Raw genomic sequence first — 19786 nt, 5'->3', positions numbered from 1 at the left:
CTTGGTCTATCAGAGCTAATTTGGACCTCCACAGACACTGCGCCCATTTCCATTCACTGGGAGAGTTGAATAAATCCATGGGGGCGCAGTGATCCGTAAATCGGTCTTCAGCAATGCGAACATTCACTGCATTCACTATCGCCACCTCGGACTCGACCCTTCCTTCTATATAAACCCGACAACATTTTCCACGGTCACTTCACTGAAAGATAGCCTCTGGTCTCCCCAATCGCCGACGAATCCTCGTCGCATCTTCTCTATGCCATCTGCCATCGTCTCCTATGGAGTGATATCTTGTTGAAATTGAAACGAGACTCGAACGGCAGCTAACGACTTGACGCGAGTCAGCCAACAAAAAAAACCCCGACTTTCTGGTTTTCCAGTCGCCTTACTCAGCTTGGTTCCCAAGGAAGAAAAGCTACCAGACTCAACCATGTCTCTCACATCCTTGGAGAAGAATAACAGCGGGAAGGCCCGATTCCGCGGCTGCTCCAACATCCGTGATTATGAGTTCCTCGGTAAACTTGGAGAAGGCACATTCGGGTGAGGCCTATATGTCTTTCATATTAAATTTCGCCAGTCCTGCTAAACTAGAAGCAGAGAAGTATACAAAGCAAGGTCGAAGAGGGACAATTCGGTGGTGGCATTGAAGAAAATTCTTATGCATCATGAAAAGGAGGGAGTACGTGTTTCCATCCCCCATCTGACTACCTGTTCTGACCTGTAAAATTTAGTTTCCCATCACTGCCGTCCGAGAGATCAAAATCCTGAAAATGCTTTCTCACCCAAACGTCCTAGTTCTCAAGGAGATGGCAGTAGAACGGAGCAAGGGTGCGGAAATATCTCGGCTTTTGGAAAGTTCAAGGATATTTTCTGACAGTCATTAGGTGATGGACTAAAAAAGCCAAGCATGTATATGTCAACACCATACATGGAGCATGATTTAGCCGGGCTCTTGGAGAATCCGGCAGTTCAATTTACAGAGCCTCAGATCAAGTGTTATTTGATGCAGCTTTTGGAAGGGCTTCGTTATTTGCATGGGGTACGCTACTCATCAAAAAATTTTGTGTCGAAATGGAATTCTTGACTAATTTGGAGCGCAGAATCGGATCCTTCACCGTGACATGAAAGGTATTTGCAGTATTTGATGAATTTGAGGCAAGAGGCTTTTGCTAACACTCTACCCTCAAGCTGCCAACTTGCTCATTAGTAACGGAGGGATCCTACAGATTGCCGATTTTGGCCTGGCACGACCCTTTGATGAACCGCCCCCGCAACCTGGCAAAGGGGGAGGAGAAGCAAGGCGTGAGTACACGGCTCTTGTTGTCACGAGGTGGTATCGACCCCCCAGAGCTTCTTCTCGGATTACGACGATATACTACAGCAATTGACATGTGGGGTGTTGGGTGAGTGCCGCCTCAAAAGAGCCAAGTTCTTGGTCTTGTACTAATGTGGCTTTAGTTGTGTCTTTGGCGAAATGTTCAAGGGCAAGCCTATCTTGTCTGGGACCAGTGACTTGAATCAAGCACATCTCATATTCGGGCTCGTGGGAACCCCGGACGAAGAGAACATGCCTGGTTGCAGTACTTTGCCGGGCTGTGAAGGAGTGAAGAACTTCGGGTATCGACGTGGAAATCTCGCCGAGGTTTTCAAAGAGTAAGTCTTCGTCTTTGAATGCCTGTGATATTCTTACACGGGTGTGTCTGTCTAATGGGAATTTCACTAAAGCATTCAACAGCCAGAGCCCTACTGCTATTTCGTTACTTACCGAGCTGCTCAAACTTGACTGGCGAAAGCGAATAAACGCCATTGATGCGCTGAAACATCCCTATTTTGCCACCCCACCCCTCCCGGCAAGGCCAGGGGAGATTCCATATATGCAAGACTCACATGAACTGGACCGAAAAAGGCTACGTGGTCAACGAGCGCCTTTGCCCCCTGCTCCACCAGGCGGTTCTGTTGATGCACCCTCTAATGGGGGCTGGAGCAGTTCTGGCCCGCGCTCACATTCTGCAATGAACCGGATACCCAATGGGGCTAGGGGTAGCCGATCTAACGCACCTGGTGCTTCCAATAACTATCGCCGGGGCCTTCACCCTACAAATCGTGATTCTGGACTTCCTCCGCGGCCCCCTATCTCTACTCATCAGAATTGGGAAGAAGACCAACGGCGCGATCGGTACAACCAGGGGCGTCAAAATGATAGACATCCAAAGAATTCGGTTGATTCATACATTCCCAGATATGGTGGTCCGCAGCAAGACCGTCCCGGGGATTTGGCAGAGCATAACGTGCAACAAAACCCAGATTGGCGCGGAGCGAACAGGCGTGACTATCGACGTGACCAGCCACCGCGGCGAAGAAGCCGGAGTCCAGGTTTTAGGGACACGAGCAGGGGCTAAGTATTGCCCAATGTACTGTGCACATCCTTTTCGCAAACAGTGGTTTAGCGCCCATTTCCCATTCAGCTGGGACATCAAGGGGAAGGCTGGTCACGAAATGACATTGCTACCAGACCCTCGGGACACATCCACGAAAATAAGATCGAGATATTCGCGTTATCATGTACGGTTACATGGCTGCCCGAGGGGACTCAGGATCAACGACGTCAAGAACAGGACTTCTAGTAAGGCTTACAAGCTAGCCATGGCATCCATTAAGCCACTTTAGAGTTTTTAATTGCTGAATTCATCACTGTTCTAATTTTATTTTTGGTCTATCGAGTTGTCAGGCAACAAAGACCGTCGTCAAATAAGAATATTTTAGATAGATGTATAGGGGATTCTCATAGGCCTCGTTGAGAGGACACCGTGCGTGCAATAATTTCTGAAACCAAGCCCAAGAATATGTCAAGTTGATTACGACGGAGGTATTCTGGAAGTACGGGCTGCTTAGTACAAGATCCGAGTCATGATCCGGGCTGGGAGGCAGCAGTTAGAAAAGACGTAGGGGCATCAGCGAGAAAAGGAGGAACCTTACAGGGAAGACTCTCAAGTCGCTCATAAAGATCCTTAATGACAGAGGCATTGACGTCGCTGATGTCGGCCATTAGATAGGCGACCTACTGGTTATTAGCGTTTTTGATCACGCGCCAGACTCTGCCAGGCGTTGGGCGTATATACTCACATCACCTCTGCTGTCGGTCATTTGTTTGTCCACGTTGTGATCGCCAATAACTTCATTGACTATTGGAAAGGTTAGACTTGGTGAGCATTATCCGAATCGAGGGGCACAAAGACTACTTACCTTTCCTCAGTACACCCGGAATATTCTGGTGAATATAGACAACCTTGAAGAAAATCGAACCAATGTAAGCAACTGCAGACCTTTCCAACGGAATCAAGGATACTCACCCGAGCGTGGTTTGGCTCGTCCAGAGTGAGGGAGCGCAGATTGACTTCAGGCAAGTTGACCGCGCCAAGAGTGGCACCCTCATTCACATATCTAGTCAGGGCCTGGGCAACCTCGACACCAATGGCACTTTGGGCTTCCTCGGTGCTTCCTCCGATATGAGGGGTCAGAATCAAGTTCTTCAGGGAACGCAAATCCTCCGCCCACTCGTTCAAATCATTGTTGAAATAATCACCATTTCCGGCGGGCTCATTAGGGTAGACATCCAAAGCTGCTCCAGCGACCTTCCCACTGCGCATAGCATCAATGAGGGCCGGGATATCCACAACTGTGCCGCGGCTGGCATTGATCAAATAGCTTCCAGTCTTCATCTTCTCGAACTGGGCTCTGCCAATCATGCCTTTCGTCTCGGGGAGTTCGGGTACATGGCAGGTGATGAAGTCTGCCTCGGCCATCAGGTCATCCAGAGTCTCCATCTGGCGGGCTGTACCTAATGCCATCAAGTTCACAACATCAAAGAAAATAACAGACATTCCCATCGCCTCCGCCAAGACAGACAGTTGGGCGCCAATATGACCATAACCGATGATGCCTAGAGATGTTGGTAAGCCCCAATTGCCTTCATAGACTGATAGAACAAAGAGCACCTACCCAAGGTCTTCCCACGGATCTCCCAGCACTTGTTGCTCACTTTGTTCCACGTCCCATTGTGCATTTCGTTGGAGCGATCCCCGAGCTGACGCGCCAGGGCGATGATCTCGCCGATGACCAATTCGGCGACACTGCGCGAGTTGCTGAAAGGAGAGTTGAAAACCGCAATTCCCTGGCGGCTGCGTACTGGAGATCTACCTGGTTGGTTCCGATGCAGAAGCAGCCGATAACGATCAAATTCTTGGCCTCCTTCAGGACTCGCTCGGACAGCTTGGTCTTAGAACGAATACCGATAACGTGGACATCGCTGTAGTCAATTTCAGCTCATGTCTCAGCCCAATGCCAGAATATTCTGACATATTGGCGGGGAAGGGGGTCCTTGCTCTTACCGGATCTTCTCGATGAGCTGATCCTCCGGGAGGGAAGACTTGAGGAATTCGACCTGGTAACCCTGTTGCTGGAGAATTTCGCGCCCGGCTTGGTTAACATTCTCCAGCAGAAGAACTTTGATATCTTCGGTTGCAAATGGCTTTAAGTGCTTTGCATTGGCGACGGGGATGACGCGAGCCAAAGCAGAGCCATGGCTGGAGGGCGAGTGGAAGGAAGCCGAGGGGGAAGTAGAGAAGTATTGAGCCTGAAAGGCCAAGTCGTCCTGGCGCGGACGGATATCTTTTGCGGATGTCATAATAAATGTACTAGGTGGTAGTTGCAGACTTCTTCGAAGGAAGAGTTGGAGGTTTAATGGAATTATCTAAGCTTTTTCGCCCTTCCGAGATCTCCGGAATCGGACAGGGAGGTTCAATAGCGAGCAGCAATGGCGAGTTCGACAACACGAAACCTGTCAATGAAGCTACGGAAGAAGCTAGCAATCGACTAGTATATATACTATATATAACGTAGACCAACAACTCTACAGTTGACTCACGCATGACTCACTTCCAAGCGGGAAGAGGGGCACGCGCGGGGGGAACTTTTTTTTCTCTTACATCTTACCAAAGGTGAAAAAAAAAACCCGAAAGGAAAAAAGTAGGGGGAAAAAAAAAATTGGCGAGAAATCGACTCCACACGCCTTGCCGCATCGGAACTCGAGCTCGTGTGGAGCCAATCAAACCTGCCGCGAGGTCGGGCCAAGTGGAGCCAGGCGGACTGTAAAACAAGTTGGCAACGAGTACTGTAGATGTGATTGATAGTGACCGCTCTTAGACTACACTTGAAGGCCCTGCATCTTCTTAGCTGCCTCATCCGCTCCCTTGCCAGTCTTGGTCCTAGCCTTCTGCGAGGTTGTGTCCTTCGGAAGCTCCTTGGTGTAGGGCAAGAACTCGGGGGATCCGGGGATGTACTTCCGGAGTACTTCCGGTACTTCAATGCCCTATAAAAGGTCAATGGGTGCAAATAGCCCGAGATTCAGGAATCTAGGAAACATACATCTTGTCTTTGGTAGTTCTCGAGGATGCAGCAAAGGGTACGCTCCGTGGCACACAATGTCGCATTAAGCGCATGAACGTAAGTCTTCTTCAAATCGGTGGCCTTCTTGACGCCGAAGCGGATCTCCAGAGCTCGCGATTGGTAGTCCAGACAATTAGAGCACGAAACAAGCTCTTTGTACTCCTGCTGGAAGGGGAACCAAGCTTCGAGATCATATTTCTTCGCTGCGGCGTTGTTTAATGCACCGGAAACAATTGCCACGACGTGATAGGGAAGCTTTAAGGATTGGTAAAACTCCTCGGAGGTTGCCATCATTTCCTCGAATGCCTGCCAAGAATCTTCTGGTTTTGTCAAGACGAATTGCTCGATCTATGCGCTAGGTGTTAGCCATGCATATGGCGAGTTGCGAAAGGAATGAAAGGGCTAGGATTAGATAATTGCGAGTTATGGACCTTACCTTCTCAAACTGGTGTACACGGAAGATACCCCAAGCATCCTTCCCATGTGAGCCTGCTTCTTTGCGGTAGCAGGTGCTGTATCCAGCGTACCTATTCATCTTCATCAGCAATTATTGGAAGAGCGGAGATTTTCGAGGAGCTCACTTGATAGGCAACTCCTTCTCCTGCAGCCACTCGCTGTCATGCAGCGCGGAGAGGGGTTGTTCGGAGGTGGCAATCAGATATTTGTCGGTGGACTTGTCCTCGCTCTCGGTCACCTTGTATAGCTCCTCATCGAATTGCTCCAGCTGCGCAGTCTTCGCCATCAAGTCTTTGAGCATGAACTGAGGGGGCTGGTTTGGTGTGTAGCCTCTGTTGAACAGGAACTCCAGACCGTAGTTGACGAGGGCCAAGTTTAGGAAGAGACCATAGCCAGTCAAGCAGTACCCTCGGTGGCCAACGACTTTCACACCCCGCTCGGGATCATATCCGTCCAGGCGAGTTAGGACTTCGTGATGAGAAAGGCAATTCGGTCGCTCCATCACGGCATCGGCCGGTGTCCAGGTCTTGATAACCTGGTTGTCATCCTAAGTTGGCCCTTACATGATTAGTCTAGGGCAGGAAAATCACCATTCTGGGAAGACGGAAGTGCATACCTCATTGTCGCTAACAGGGACTGACGCGTGAACGTAGTTCCCGATCACACGAATCTTGCGATCCCGTTCGACCTCTTTTGAAGCAGCGAAATCTTCGGCCTCTTTCTTGCGCTTATCCAGGTCAGACTTCTGGCCGATTAAATCACCCGCGTCTTCCTTGTTCTATCGCCGAATAAACTGATAAGCAATTCTGTACTTCGGGGTATAGGGAAATTCTGATAGACAATACCTTCTTCTTTTTACCAATTTCCTTCATGAGAGCATTGAGCTGGGAGCCAATTTGAGTCACTTCATACCGAGCTACTCGCCTGTTAGTAGGAGATCTATTGAGGCGGAAAGGGTTTCGTACCTCTGCGGGCCTCTTCGTAGAGCGTGATCACCTCATCGACGGCTTCTTCGGGGGCGAATCGTCGGCGCTGGCTGTCCTTGATCTTCTGTGGGTCACCGCCCCGTTCGGTGATAAAGTCATTGAGGTCTAACATGATCGAGGCTTGTGTAGAGAACAATGAGTCAATCGGGGTTTTGGAGGGGTAAAGTGGGAAAAAAAAAGGCGCGCGGGGAGATTATCTAATATCCATTCCGCCTCCTCGGTGCCCCTCGTGGTCAAATGAAGATTGGACCGTTTTTTCCCTTTTCCTTTTCTACTCTCTAGAGTTACTCAGTGGTCGTGCTATTATTGACAGGTCGTGGTGTAGGTATAGCACTACTGCGCAGAATAGGTGCACGTAGCAAGGAGCACACTCCTCACTTGAAGCATGTAGTTTGCAGGATATATCAGCTTAAATATGTATAGAAAAAAAATATATCTGTAGCCAAGTTGCGGTGACCGAATTAACATGTCACCAATTGATCAGTACGGAGAACATCCGGAGCAAGGACATCAATTCTAAGATTATTTCGACCCTCCTATCACAACGGCCACACCGCAGAACAAGATATCAGGTACAAGACCACGAACCTTGAAAATCTCACTGTTGATTACTCTATGCACGCTGCAATAATACCGGCAAATCCCCAGCCTGACAAAGAAAGATAAAGACATCAAACAGAACCCATGCAAGCCATTCCCGATATTCCGTCGTTTCGAACCAAAAAAAAAAAGAAAGGAAGAAAACAGCAAAAGGAACACAAGAGCAGAGCAGTAAAAGGCCTTCGAGTCAGCATCAATAGCTCAGAAGACACAGACAAAAGACGCTAGGATTCCCGAGTAGCCCCTTCAATCAAGACGCCGAAGTTTGTGAAAAGATATCCCGTGGATGACCTCGCTGATAGTCTCTATCCTCATCCAAGAGCCCGGACCCTTAGGGCCGGAAAGGGGGAAAGCACTAGCTGATGTACAAGGTTAGACAGCCAGCGCTCCATTTGCCTCATTCGATGGGAGGTGATAGGAAGGTACAGCGGAAGTTCAGGCTGTCAATTCCTCCCTTAGCCCCACTCCCCAGATCACATAAGAGCGCATTTGTTTCCGCCTGTGGGCTGATTCGGGTTCTGGGATTTTTCTATTTCACCGATCATAAGCTCGAATGCCTTAGTCACATTGAAATCGAGGAAGGCGCTGGCCTCGGTGAATGCGCAGTTAACTTCCTCTGCTAGTTGACGGGCTTCATCAAGAGAGACTTGTCGCTGCTCTGGCTTCAAATCGCTCTTATTGCCGACTACAACCAGAGGCACCTCGTCCGCTCCCTAGAGTTGATACTTAGATAGCTGGGAGCCTAGCAGGACGATGATTAGTAGCTTACCAAGTGATTCAAAATCTTGTCTCGAATGACCTTCACCATCTCAAATGACTGGCGTGACGTGACCGAGTACACAATGATATACCCATGAATACCAATAAAATGCTTGGAATTTAAGATGCTGTATTCGTCCTGTTGGGAAGTTAGTCGGCCCTTCTGGCAGTTCGAGTCCGTGTGTAGGCCAACCTGTCCAGCAGTATCCACTATCTCAGTTGCATAGTCCTGGCCATTGTACTTAATGATCCGACTAAAAGTATTCTCGATGGTTGGGTAGTAGCTTTCAACAAAATGGTGCTCCACAAAGCGAACGGTGAGAGAGGATTTTCCTAGGGCAGCGCAAACTTGAGATTAGCCAATTTGCCAGCAAGTTCATCTTTAATTAAGGCCTCTCTGCTGCGCAGTGTCCATTCGCTAAGGCTAAGGTGGGGAAGGGGCGTTGGCGAGGGGAGTCCATACCGACGGAGCGGCTACCGACGATGGCGATCTTTCTCTGCTTAGGGGCAGCGGGCATCTTGAGATATAAAGTGGTATGGAGTGGCCTAAGTAAATCAGGCAAGTCGAAGATAGCGATCCAGAAAGGAAGATCGAAGATTCCCACTTAGAGATGTTCCTAGCTCGCAGGTGGCAAATCTCCGTGAAGCATCCGAAGCTCACATGCAAACGCTGCAAACAGTCGAGACAGTTCGCCAATCTAATCGATCGATCGTCAATGCGTCCCGATGAACCACTTCGAGGGAAGCATTTCAGAATGACCAGATCAAAATACTCCCAAGATCCACTGTCATCGACCGGACAGCAAAACGTGGAGACTGTGATTAGGAGGACAGACCTTCTCCTACCAGGATGACGTTCCTCTACTCAGACCCGCTTGCAACATCTCCCGGTTACAACATGCCAACAACGCTGGAAATCATCCGAGTGGCAATTTCTATGTAGGGCAGGAAAATATCTTCGTTCCAATGAATTTAGGAGTGTGAAGATGAAAAAGCGTTAAGTAACCATTTTAGATGCAGGATATCCTTCACCAGGACGAATATCATTCACGCAATGCCATGTATTTCATTAGTAGATCTAGGAAGCTCGGTCTGGGTTGCCAAGGAAGTGAGCAATCGTGAGAAAACCACATACCGACCCAGTGAAAACCAGGCGTAATTGCCGTCGGTGCTACTATACCCATGGCTTCGCAATATTTTACAACAATCGAAGAATTATTGTCACATAGATATTTCATGCCTCGATTTGCTGGATCTGGCTCATCAAGTCCTGCAACCTAATATGAAACGCACTTGTCTCTTCTTGGGCGGACGACGGACGAGATTCCTGTTCAATTTTGCGATAGTACTGTTGAAACTCTTCCACCGTCGACATGACAGTTTCCAGGCCCCTAGATTGCAGTTGCTTTTTGATCTCAGCTCTCGCTTCTGCATTGAGGCATAGTGACAGGAGGAGAACTGCTAGATAACCCACGGCAACATTGTGGTTTAGCTCGGGAACGGAATGGGCCTGTATGATGTCAGTAAGAACAGTCTGCTCGCTCCACACCATAGACCAAGTCCGGCTCATTATTTTAGACATGGATATGTATCTTTAAGATTCCGGATCGTACCTCTGAGGTAGAATAGACATGGGCCAAGAAAAGACGTAGCAATTGACCAAGGAGAGTCTGACTGGCATGTGTATGTTTCAGAAAGACGACCCTAGAAGTTTCACTTTGCTCCGTGAGATTTATTAGCGCCCCGAGCGATAAGATCACCCGGTCTAAAGCACTGGTTTCCTCCGGGGGTGACTCTTTGGTGAGATCCTTGAAATTGGTGATCGCAACCTTGGTCAATTCAGTAATCATCACTCGTGTTGCAAAAACATCACACAGCAAAGGATTGCTATTTGTCACGTTCAGAACCACTCGAATATACAACGTTTGGATATCTTCAATGATTGAATCCAACTTGCTATCCTGGACCTGAAGCAAACGTTGCAAACCCGAGAGGGAACCCAAGAAATCAGGGTCCTCTTTTTGCAAAGCGCGGGACGTCGTATGCAATTCCAGAATCGATAGGCCCAAAGTCAGAGTTTGGGCACTGGAAGGTGAAAAGTGTAAATTTCTGCTTGCAGGGGGAGAAGTTTCTGCTAGTAATAAGTCCACTACTTTTCTCAAGATAAAAGTAGGAATGGTCTCGTGAGGTTCGCCACTTTCCTGGATTTTTGAAAGTGTCATCTTGAGACACTTTAAGGCCACGAGACGAGGAGAGACATCAGTGATGGGCGTGTCAAGAAACAAGACAGGGGATATCTGAGATAACATGTCTTTGACGGACACCTGGACGGCCTTGGAAACGCGATTTCCTGGATCTTGTGCGACAGAATCAACGGTCTCGCATGTATCCAACATGGGGCCAGATATCTCCAGAAGTTTGGGCAATGCGCTTTTTGCGACGATATATGGCATGGGCCGTACAGCTGAGCTGACACTGAAGACACACAGGGCAAGAGCTGCTGAAGTCATATCGAAGTCCCTTGAAAGGCAATCTAACAATCTTCGGTCGAAGTTACATTCGACAAATTGCCGAGCAAGTTTGGGTTCCATCAGTTTGCTGCACAGCTGAACAAATGAGCTGCAACGGCCGGAGATCGACGTTTTAGTGTCTTCAATATCCTCGAAGATAGATTCAATGGTAGCTCGAAAACGAGCATTTCCTCCAGCCTGCCGTAATTCATGTATGCTTCGAACAGTTCCATCGTCATGGCCCAAATCCTCGACAGCGATAAGACGAGCATGTGGTGGCTCCCTAGGACTCCGGAGTCCTTCAGTCTTCTGTGTTGGTTGTTCTATGCCTAGCTCAATGTTAGACAATGAAAGACTTGTCTCCAAAGGCATATCATCTAGAAAAGAGCGCTGCTGAGCATATGTGACCTTCGATCCTTGTAAATGTGGAGAGACGGTTATGTTGACACCCAAGCCAGTCTCCTCGCGTTGATCCTCGGCCTGTACACTTTGCAGGGGTCGAGGGGGCGTATGAGGAAGTTCTGGGGAAGATAGTGGATTTTCGGCCGGTGTATGGGATGTAGTTGGTGACCTATCGCTTGGCAAGCTCTGTGTACCCAATGAGTCGATCAATCTTCTGCGCCCTGGGGTAGAGTTTATCAAAACTGCATCCTTGGGAGATCTGTTTTCCGGGGTGGTGGGTCTTTGATTCTGTGAAGGGGGACGGCCAGTGTCAACACTTTTTGTATGCCTTTTGTTATCAACGCGCTCGTGCCGTGCACGTCCACTAGCTGGACGGCTTGTTTGCGCTTGTGAGGCCTTTGATCTTGATGATATTCTTTTCGTCTCCGGTAGTTGTTTGGGTTGTAATCTTTCGGTCTTGCTTGGTTGTGGAATATTGACCAGCCTTGACTTGGCGGGCGAGCATCTCTCAGAAAAGACTTCGCTAGAATGAGCCGCTGGTTGCGCATGCTCGGTTGTAGCTGGTTGGGTATTGATTCCTTCGTACTTCGTTCCATATCGCCTCCGTTTCCTCCTTAGAAGGCGATGTTCGTCCTCATCTGAAGAAGGAAGATCATAGATATTAGAAGTTGAATCGCTTGTATTGTTATCCCAGTGCTTGAATCCAGACTCCCCAGTGTGTTGAATGCCGCTCTGGGATACCAAAGGGTCTTGGGAGGTGGAGCTTTCCGCGCCCCCGCTTGGTTCTGGCCTTTGGTGACGACCGATTCTTGGAAGAGCTGTAGGTCACTAACTTCCGATTTTGAGATCGCGAATGATCCATTTCCGACAGCGAAGGATACGTTCAAAGGTATCGCATTTTATTCTGTTTGAGAGAGGGAAGAAGAGGAATGGATAGGGTGCTTCGGGGTTTGTAGGTCCAGATCGGTTGCAGGTTGTTGCGATTGGAAATCGAAGCGCTGAGCGAGGACCAGAATCGGTTACCCTAGCCTTGGAACCGAGTTCCTGGGTCGAGCATTCTTGCGCTTGGGATCACGCGACTGTCGATTTGAGACTCTTGGAGGCACAATTGGCCCAATCGAATGCTTTTCTTACTTTGGTTCAGAGGACAGGGTGCGAGGGGGCTGCAGGTGTGGAGGAGCGAAAGAGTGGAGAAGCAAGGCAGGAGCGGCTGAGCGGTAGGATTCAACCGATAGGAGTGCGATAAGGGCCGCTTATCCAAGGACCGCATTTCTTCCTTCTGCTCCCCCCGCTCTCCAGCTTGGGCATGGTCAGTGCCGCTTGACTACGAACCTGCCTTCTCTCTAAACGCTGAAATTGTCTCCATGGCTAGCCAGGACCCTGCCCCATCCCCTGCCCAGGGAGTTGGACCCATCTATCAACCCGACGGCGAGAAGCCTACCGCAACTGTCTCCAAGGAGATCTCTTATGACAATGTCCACGTACTTCCTCAAACTCCCCAATTGATTGCTTTGTTAACGTAAGAAAAGCCCTGTATCTTGGGACTTCAAGCGATGTTGTGGCTCTAACTAGATCGACAGGATGATCCGGGACAAACGTACTGTTCGGGCTGATTTCATCTTCTACTCCAACCGAATAATTCGGCTTCTAGTGGAGGAGGGACTAAACCACCTTCCTGTAGTTGAGCAATCGGTTACCACTCCCGTCGGAAGGGCATACCTAGGGGTAAAATTCGAAGGGAAAATTTGTGGCGTGTCAATTATGAGAGCCGGAGAGGCAATGGAGCAAGGGCTGCGGGACTGCTGCCGCTCCGTACGGATCGGAAAGATTTTGATTCAGAGGGACGAGGAAACCTGCATGCCAAAACTTTTCTATGATAAATTACCGGCAGATATTGCTGATCGATGGGTTCTCCTCCTGGATCCCATGTTTGCGACTGGTGAGAGTCACCCTTCTTCTGATCATTGGTGTGATCGAAGTTTTACAGACTTAATTATCTGCCTTGCTAACAGGCTGCAGGAGGCTCTGCCACAATGGCAGTTGAAGTCTTGAAGCAAAAAGGTGTTCCGGAGCATCGAATCCTTTTCCTTAACCTCATTGCAAGCCCGTCTGGTGTGACAGAATTTGCCGAAAGGTTCCCCAAGCTCCGAGTTGTCACTGCCTTCATTGATCAAGGATTGGATGACAAAAAGTACAACCCATGCCCCCAGTGACAAGCAACGCGAACAACATGCTGATGATTTGGTAGATATATCATCCCCGGCCTAGGAGACTTCGGTGATCGATATTATACTTTGTGATAGTTCGAAACCAGGGTCTGTCATTCTCGGAGATTTTCAGGAACATGTTTGACTGTTGGGCGCCTGGCCAATAGCTGATCCATGGGGTTTTACGGCACTTTCCTGTGTGCGTCCCAACGGAACAAATGCCCGGCTGTTTGCGTGGGCGCAGCTTAATCCGGGAGGTTCCTCGGACAAGAAAGTACTTTGTCAATGAGTGTACCACATCAAATGGATATGCTTGAATATTGAAGCAAATGAGATTAAATTCGATGTATGCGCCACATAGGTGTACGTAATTCATCGAATGCTGTGGTCAAGTCCATGCGCCATTTCGCCCGCATATTATCACATAATTAAAAATCCTCGTCTTCATATCCATCTTCATTCGTGGCGGCTGCGTTGAGGCCCGGCTTGTTCGAAGGAGGTTGAGAGCCCACAGGGCCATCGTATTGGTGCGCTGTATCCTTGGCGACGGCATCACAGGCATCTACCCAGTCTGAGTAGACATCGACAGCGGCAGAAAGGTCTATCGGGAAAAAGAGTCAAATACGCACTCGGACTAAGAGCAAGGGAGTCTCACAGTTGATGCCTGTTTGGAACTTTTGGCCGCAGACTTTGCAAGACAAGTCACCAAGACCCAGTTTCTTATCCAATTTGACAATGACGGAGTTCTCGTGGTTGCAAAACAGACACGCAAATGATGTGGCAAGAGGTTCCCGCTGCTTTGAGTCAGTCGGATCGCAAAGACAGGTGGTTTAAAGCCTCACCTTCCGCGGGCCTTGCGGCTGACGGCTCGACTTCTTGCGTTTTCCCTGTCAAGCGTTGTCGGTCAGCCGGAAACATCCAATTTGCCCGGGGTGGTCGGTTGTTTCTATCATAACATACCATGATCCACGTAGGCAGATGTGCTCGCGGAGCGGAGGATAGGCAGAGCTATGAAGAGAGCAGAAACAATGACAAGGTGGAGTTTCAGAAGGCGCGTGAGGATGAGGGGTGGGTTCGTGCGGAGAAACTGCCGCCAATGGGGGGCAGAATCCGACTCCGTTAAGTAATCCAGAATCTACCGCTCAGGGCTCCAGGGCTCCAGCAAGGCTCCACTCCAACACAATGGACTGGAAATTGCCTGTACGCTATGTCCTTGGTAGTATATATGGTCTCCACGCTGGTTTCACCCAAGCCCAACGACTATTGTACAAGTAAATTGAAAGGGCAATGACAAATGATCAACCTGGGAGACTTGCTAGCGACGCAATAGCTCAACGACCATAATGAAACGATACATCTAATGGACAATTCCAACTACAGCTTTGTTATTTAGGTGTAGATGCGGTAACGACGGCGTAAAATGGTGTCTTCCAGACTACAGACATATACTGCGTAGGGTTAATAATAGTCCGTCCAGCTGAGCAACTCGAATTCGTGGGTCCCATGGTGCAATGCATCGGAAGGCAAGTGGTGTGTCACGTGCTACTTATGTCATCATAGGGTCTCGCTTAGCCGAATTTTCTGTGGGTTTTCGATTTCCTAACCCTGCCCGCCGACCCGCAGCGAGAACTTCGAAACCCGAGCGCCGTGGTGCGATACCTTTGTCTGTCTTCCTACAACACACGATAGGCCCGACTCGCAATCATGGCTGTTGGAAAGTATGTTATCTTGCCTCTCTCAAATTCGATTGCAATCTCTGGCATCCACTCGGTATACAGCAACTAATTCGCCCTCGCACTCCAGGAACAAGCGTCTGTCGAAGGGTAAGAAGGGTATCAAGAAGCGCACTGTCGACCCCTTCTCGCGCAAGGATGAGTATGCTGTGAAGGTGAGCAAACCAATTCTTTCTCTTGTGTTATTTCTCAAGACGCATCGAACTAACAGTCTCGTCTTTAGGCTCCCTCCACCTTCCAGACCCGCGAGTAGGGCTCCCCTCCCTTTCCCCATTTCCCACTTTCGCCTGCCATTTTCAGTTCCCTCGGAATTGATTCAGCTGTCAGAATGATCTGGGTTTTTCTGTGAATTCAAAAATACTAATTGGTTCGAATAAAGTGTCGGCAAGACCCTTGTCAACCGCACCAGCGGTCTCAAGAACGCCAACGACTCCCTGAAGGGCCGTATCTTCGAGGTCTCCCTCGCAGATCTGCAGAATGACGAGGACCATGCTTTCCGCAAGGTCAAGCTCCGTGTTGATGAGGTTCAGGGCAAAAACTGCCTGACCAACTTCCATGGCCTGGACTTCACCACGGACAAGCTGCGTTCCCTGGTTCGCAAGTGGCAGTCTCTCATTGAGGCCAATGTCACTGTCAAGACCACTGACGACTACCTCCTCCGCCTGTTCGCGATCGCTTTCACCAAGAGACGCCCCAACCAGATCAAGAAGACCACCTACGCCCGCTCGTCTCAAATCCGTGCAATTCGCAAGAAGATGACCGAGATTATCCAGCGTGAGGCTGCCAGCTGCACCCTTTCTCAACTCACCCACAAGCTTATCCCCGAGGTTATCGGACGTGAGATTGAGAAGTCCACCCAGGGCATCTACCCTCTGCAGAATGTGAGTCAGTCCGCTATTATTGTATGGACAACGCCCACTGATCAACGCAAACTATGACAGGTCCACATCCGCAAGGTCAAGCTTCTCAAGTCCCCTAAGTTTGATCTCGGTGCCTTGCTGGCTCTCCACGGCGAGTCTGCCACTGATGACAAGGGTCAGAAGGTTGAGCGGGAGTTCAAGGAGCAGGTCCTTGAGACTGTCTAAGGGTTTGGTGATGTTTTTAAACTTGGGACTGATGTCGAATACCGGCCGATCGTGGCGACAGCTATCCTGTAGTCAATAGGAAAACAAAAAAAGTTCATGACATGTACGGCTTCAACTCCTGTCGCTGAGTAGGATGTCTAGTATGATAGTAAAAAGTCAACCGGGTATCGTCGGCACAGTCAGGATTAGTACTTTACAACCCTTTTCATTCCCCAGCGCTCTGGTGGATCTTCAAGCTCGTGCTGTGCCTACTTGAAACCCACTGTGATCATCGATTTTTTCAAGCGCTGCTTAGTCTGCTAAACATGTATTGGGGGCAGGGGACGGAGGTCCTATCGTGATAAGCGAGCACTTGCTCCGTATGCTGAGGGAATTTGTAGGCAAATACATACTGTTCCAATACTTCATATTCCTTTTGGGGCTTTTCCCGGCACCCAATCTGATAGTTACCGGCGAACTACGCTCGCTATCCCCTTCCGCTATGTATATTAATTCGTACACACCCCCAACCTCGGTGGACAACATGAGGCCACGGAGATGTTCGGATGTCGAGTATATGTTCCCTCCCTTGGTCTGCTATACTTTAGACTCTACGTACTGACATCTATGATAAAATTGTCTGGAGATGTGTTTGACCCAGCCACATCTCACCCTCGCTCCTTAGGATAACACGTTCCTGCCTGGATAAGCCACCAGCTCCGCCACTCGAACCTTGAGAGTCATACTTCTCTTGACGGTAACTGCTTGGATCATGAATGTAACAGAAGACCGTCCAAGCCTGATCGCATTCACCACCTGTCTGTACAGAACATGGCAAGTTGGGGTACGCAGAGCTCTAACTGTATCATTCTTGTTGGCTGAGCTTCTAATTCGAGATATCTGAGAAACTTATCAGCCTGATTGTTTGAGGGGACAGTTCTTTCCCTACCACCTATACTGTCTTGGAGCTTTTTATATAATCATCAATGTTATACTGTTAAATTCAAGGTGTTTCCATACCATTCAAATAGATATTGCGAGTGACGTAGATACATGACGATACAGAAGAATAGTCCGAAATGTTTCTTCTGGTGAATCACCCGCAGAACGATATACGTTGACATCAGCCATGTTCTCGTTCCCTTCAGCCATATTTGGATATAACCTTTAAGATCCTATAAGCGGTCTCGAGGCGGGTATTCAACACTATCTCCTTTGTTCTGTAGATTGCTATCCATGGAAATAGTAGATTCACGGAAGGCCGAGGGCCCTGTGCGAGTTACTATATATCGTTTAGCTTCGATATATTAGACCTAAAGTACGGCCTTCTCTGCACACGTCAGAGGTAACAGCCATAGGCTTTCCAGCACATCGAGGCATAGTATAATCCCAACATTAGGATATTAGAGCGGATGATATATAATACGTCAGTTTACAGTTTTGAATAGGCTATCTGTGAGGCCTATCATTCGATAGGCTCGGATATAAGATAAGATACGACTAAAGAAGGCCAATACTACTACGAGCTGGTAGGGGTAGACATCTTCAGGGCCTATAAAAGCCTAAACCCGACCACAGCCCGACTATGCGGTGGGCCGGGTTTTGGGTCTAGAGTTGAGGCCTACGATGGGCTTTAGGCTTTATCGACAGGCCCAAAGCCCACACAGGGGGCCTAAATAGGCCCTCAAAAACTGCTAAACAGTACAAACAGCGCTTAACCCTATGACTATATAATTTATGTAATATTTCAATAATAATTTTAGTATCTCAGATACAAGGATATTCTTTAAATTAATTATCTCGGCAAAAAATTCTATATAAATTCGGTTTCATTTATTTACTAGTAATACTCAAAGCTCTTATCCTCCTATATCTTCTATTTCCTTCCAGACACATATTGTTGGGTACTGGTTTCTAGTAGATATGACTCAGAATCCTTATTCTTCTCTCCTTTTTACTCTATATCTAATTCCTTAGTATTACTAATTTTGTCAAGCTCTATATATTTTAATTTCTTATCTTTCTCTTCTCTCTATATTTTAATCTTATTAGGAGTAAAAAAACTCTTTTAGATACTCTTTCTTCTTCTATTCGAGGTTAAATCTTGATATATAAAGAAATATTATTAGCTTCTTAATTGTCTCAGATTTTATCTAATTACAACAATAATAATAAAGATTCTAGGCTATATTAAAGAGTTATTTTATATCTATATCTGTTACTAGAACCGATAAAATATCTTTTGTAAGTGATATAATTACTGGGAAATAGGTTTGATTATCTCTTTAAAAAGAAAAAAGCTCTATATTAATAATATTTAATAAATATTAGTATCTAATTAAGATTAAAAAACTATTAATATATTACTATCTAGATATTAAGTTATTTTATCTTTAACTAGTTTTATTTATTATTTATATCTTTTTAATAACTTATTTAGTTTTGAGTTTAATTATATTATTATATAAGAACTAAAAAAGGTCTAGATATTCACTAACTATTATTAATAAGAAACTAAAGTTTCTTAAAAAGAATTCTAGTAGATATCTTGTTATTTTTTATCCTAGTCATTAGTTAGAAAAAACTAGAATTTGTTGTCTAGAATAAGTATTATATTAATTATATAAAGATAGCTATAGATATTATCTATTTTTGAGTAATATTTATTAAGTTTTTGCTGACTAGACTTAAGTGTCTCTAGTATCTATACTTTTTATAAAATATGTTTTTGCTAAAACTAGCTGATCGATTTTTTAAGATATTTAAAAAGGATATTATAAATCTTGAAGACTAGATATAATATTATATTATAAGTTTTTGAAAATTTAGTTATATAAAGAAAGAATAGTTTAGTGATATAAAGAAGATAATTAATTTGATGCTATTTATTATTATTTAACAACATTTTTTTGTAATTATAATCTATATAAAATAGAGTAAAGATAGATCGGAGTTGTTTAGCTTGATATAATATTAAAAAGGTTAAATTTTATTAAGTCTTAATATCTTAAATTAGAACTAGTTTCGGTTTGTCTAGTTAGAGATTATTAAATATTTCTTAGTATTAAAAGTTTATATTAATATAGATTACAAGAAATTGGATTTTTTTTTAAAATAGATAAAATCTTATATTTTTATTGTTGTATATTAGTCTTGATTGTTGATAATTACTATTTAATCTATTTAGTTTTAGTAGTATTATTAAATAGAACTATATTTAGATAATCTAAAAGTTAGTTAAGACTGAGCTAGATAATATAGATAAGATAAGAAGTCTAGATAAGAGTTATATTTTTAGATAAGACTTATTAAAATAAATTAATAAATATCTTATTATTTAATATATTATTAATTATTATCTTAAAGATACAATCTTAAATCTAATATTCTATAAATATCTTTAAAAAAATATTATTTAGATTTAATCTAGTATATATACTATAAAAAGACTTAAAACCAAGAAGAACTTTTTGGTAAACCTAATCTATATTAATAAAATAACTAATAATAGTTATAAAAATTTAAGAAAATAGTAATATCTAGTAATCAAGTATAATAAAAATTTTTGACTATAAAAGAAATATTCGAAAGATATTCTATTGTCAATCTTATATAAGAGTC

The 19786-nt window shown here is 46.1% G+C and overlaps 8 protein-coding genes across 8 annotated transcripts; 3 read left to right on the top strand and 5 right to left on the bottom strand.

Moving 5' to 3' along the window:
* Positions 1-433: 433 nt before the first annotated feature.
* On the top strand, positions 434-2402 carry N7468_004933 (uncharacterized protein; the record flags this gene model as incomplete). Its single annotated transcript, XM_058474230.1, has 9 exons — positions 434-543; positions 601-682; positions 735-831; positions 888-1042; positions 1104-1131; positions 1192-1305; positions 1385-1406; positions 1462-1656; positions 1739-2402. 9 exons carry the CDS (start codon positions 434-436, stop codon positions 2400-2402), a joined length of 1467 nt encoding a protein of 488 aa, XP_058329970.1.
* Positions 2403-2891: 489 nt separating this feature from the next.
* Positions 2892-4687, bottom strand: N7468_004932 (D-3-phosphoglycerate dehydrogenase; the record flags this gene model as incomplete). Its single annotated transcript, XM_058474229.1, has 8 exons — positions 2892-2920; positions 2980-3061; positions 3127-3185; positions 3247-3289; positions 3354-3943; positions 4003-4174; positions 4201-4309; positions 4392-4687. The coding sequence occupies 8 exons, from the start codon at positions 4685-4687 to the stop codon at positions 2892-2894; spliced, it is 1380 nt and encodes a 459-aa protein (XP_058329969.1).
* A 519-nt stretch (positions 4688-5206) lies between these two features.
* Positions 5207-7002, bottom strand: N7468_004931 (serine--tRNA ligase SES1; the record flags this gene model as incomplete). Its single annotated transcript, XM_058474228.1, has 7 exons — positions 5207-5371; positions 5428-5796; positions 5885-5975; positions 6030-6451; positions 6521-6682; positions 6750-6820; positions 6870-7002. The coding sequence occupies 7 exons, from the start codon at positions 7000-7002 to the stop codon at positions 5207-5209; spliced, it is 1413 nt and encodes a 470-aa protein (XP_058329968.1).
* Positions 7003-7963: 961 nt separating this feature from the next.
* Positions 7964-8767, bottom strand: rhbA (Rheb family small GTPase rhbA; the record flags this gene model as incomplete). Its single annotated transcript, XM_058474227.1, has 3 exons — positions 7964-8203; positions 8260-8597; positions 8713-8767. 3 exons carry the CDS (start codon positions 8765-8767, stop codon positions 7964-7966), a joined length of 633 nt encoding a protein of 210 aa, XP_058329967.1.
* A 716-nt stretch (positions 8768-9483) lies between these two features.
* Positions 9484-11968, bottom strand: N7468_004929 (WAPL family protein; the record flags this gene model as incomplete). Its single annotated transcript, XM_058474226.1, has 2 exons — positions 9484-9759; positions 9863-11968. Coding segments are annotated over 2 exons (2382 nt in total), but the record flags the coding sequence as incomplete, so codon positions are not given.
* Positions 11969-12525: 557 nt separating this feature from the next.
* On the top strand, positions 12526-13461 carry N7468_004928 (uracil phosphoribosyltransferase; the record flags this gene model as incomplete). The annotated part of the gene is made up of 4 exons (XM_058474225.1): positions 12526-12680; positions 12742-13100; positions 13181-13352; positions 13410-13461. The coding sequence occupies 4 exons, from the start codon at positions 12526-12528 to the stop codon at positions 13459-13461; spliced, it is 738 nt and encodes a 245-aa protein (XP_058329965.1).
* Positions 13462-13796: 335 nt separating this feature from the next.
* Positions 13797-14331, bottom strand: N7468_004927 (transcription elongation factor 1 family protein; the record flags this gene model as incomplete). Its single annotated transcript, XM_058474224.1, has 4 exons — positions 13797-13969; positions 14024-14162; positions 14211-14255; positions 14329-14331. 4 exons carry the CDS (start codon positions 14329-14331, stop codon positions 13797-13799), a joined length of 360 nt encoding a protein of 119 aa, XP_058329964.1.
* Positions 14332-15072: 741 nt separating this feature from the next.
* On the top strand, positions 15073-16186 carry rps1 (40S ribosomal protein eS1; the record flags this gene model as incomplete). The annotated part of the gene is made up of 5 exons (XM_058474223.1): positions 15073-15086; positions 15172-15256; positions 15325-15350; positions 15481-15982; positions 16043-16186. 5 exons carry the CDS (start codon positions 15073-15075, stop codon positions 16184-16186), a joined length of 771 nt encoding a protein of 256 aa, XP_058329963.1.
* Positions 16187-19786: the final 3600 nt, after the last annotated feature.

This window comes from Penicillium chermesinum (genome assembly GCF_028974085.1).
Source record: "Penicillium chermesinum strain IBT 19713 chromosome Unknown utg000004l:1.0-3345178.0:1.0-3348027.0, whole genome shotgun sequence".
Classification (NCBI taxonomy): domain Eukaryota; kingdom Fungi; phylum Ascomycota; class Eurotiomycetes; order Eurotiales; family Aspergillaceae; genus Penicillium; species Penicillium chermesinum.
The sequence above is the reverse complement of the archived record's forward strand: the minus strand, read 5'-3'. Positions and strand labels throughout refer to the sequence as shown.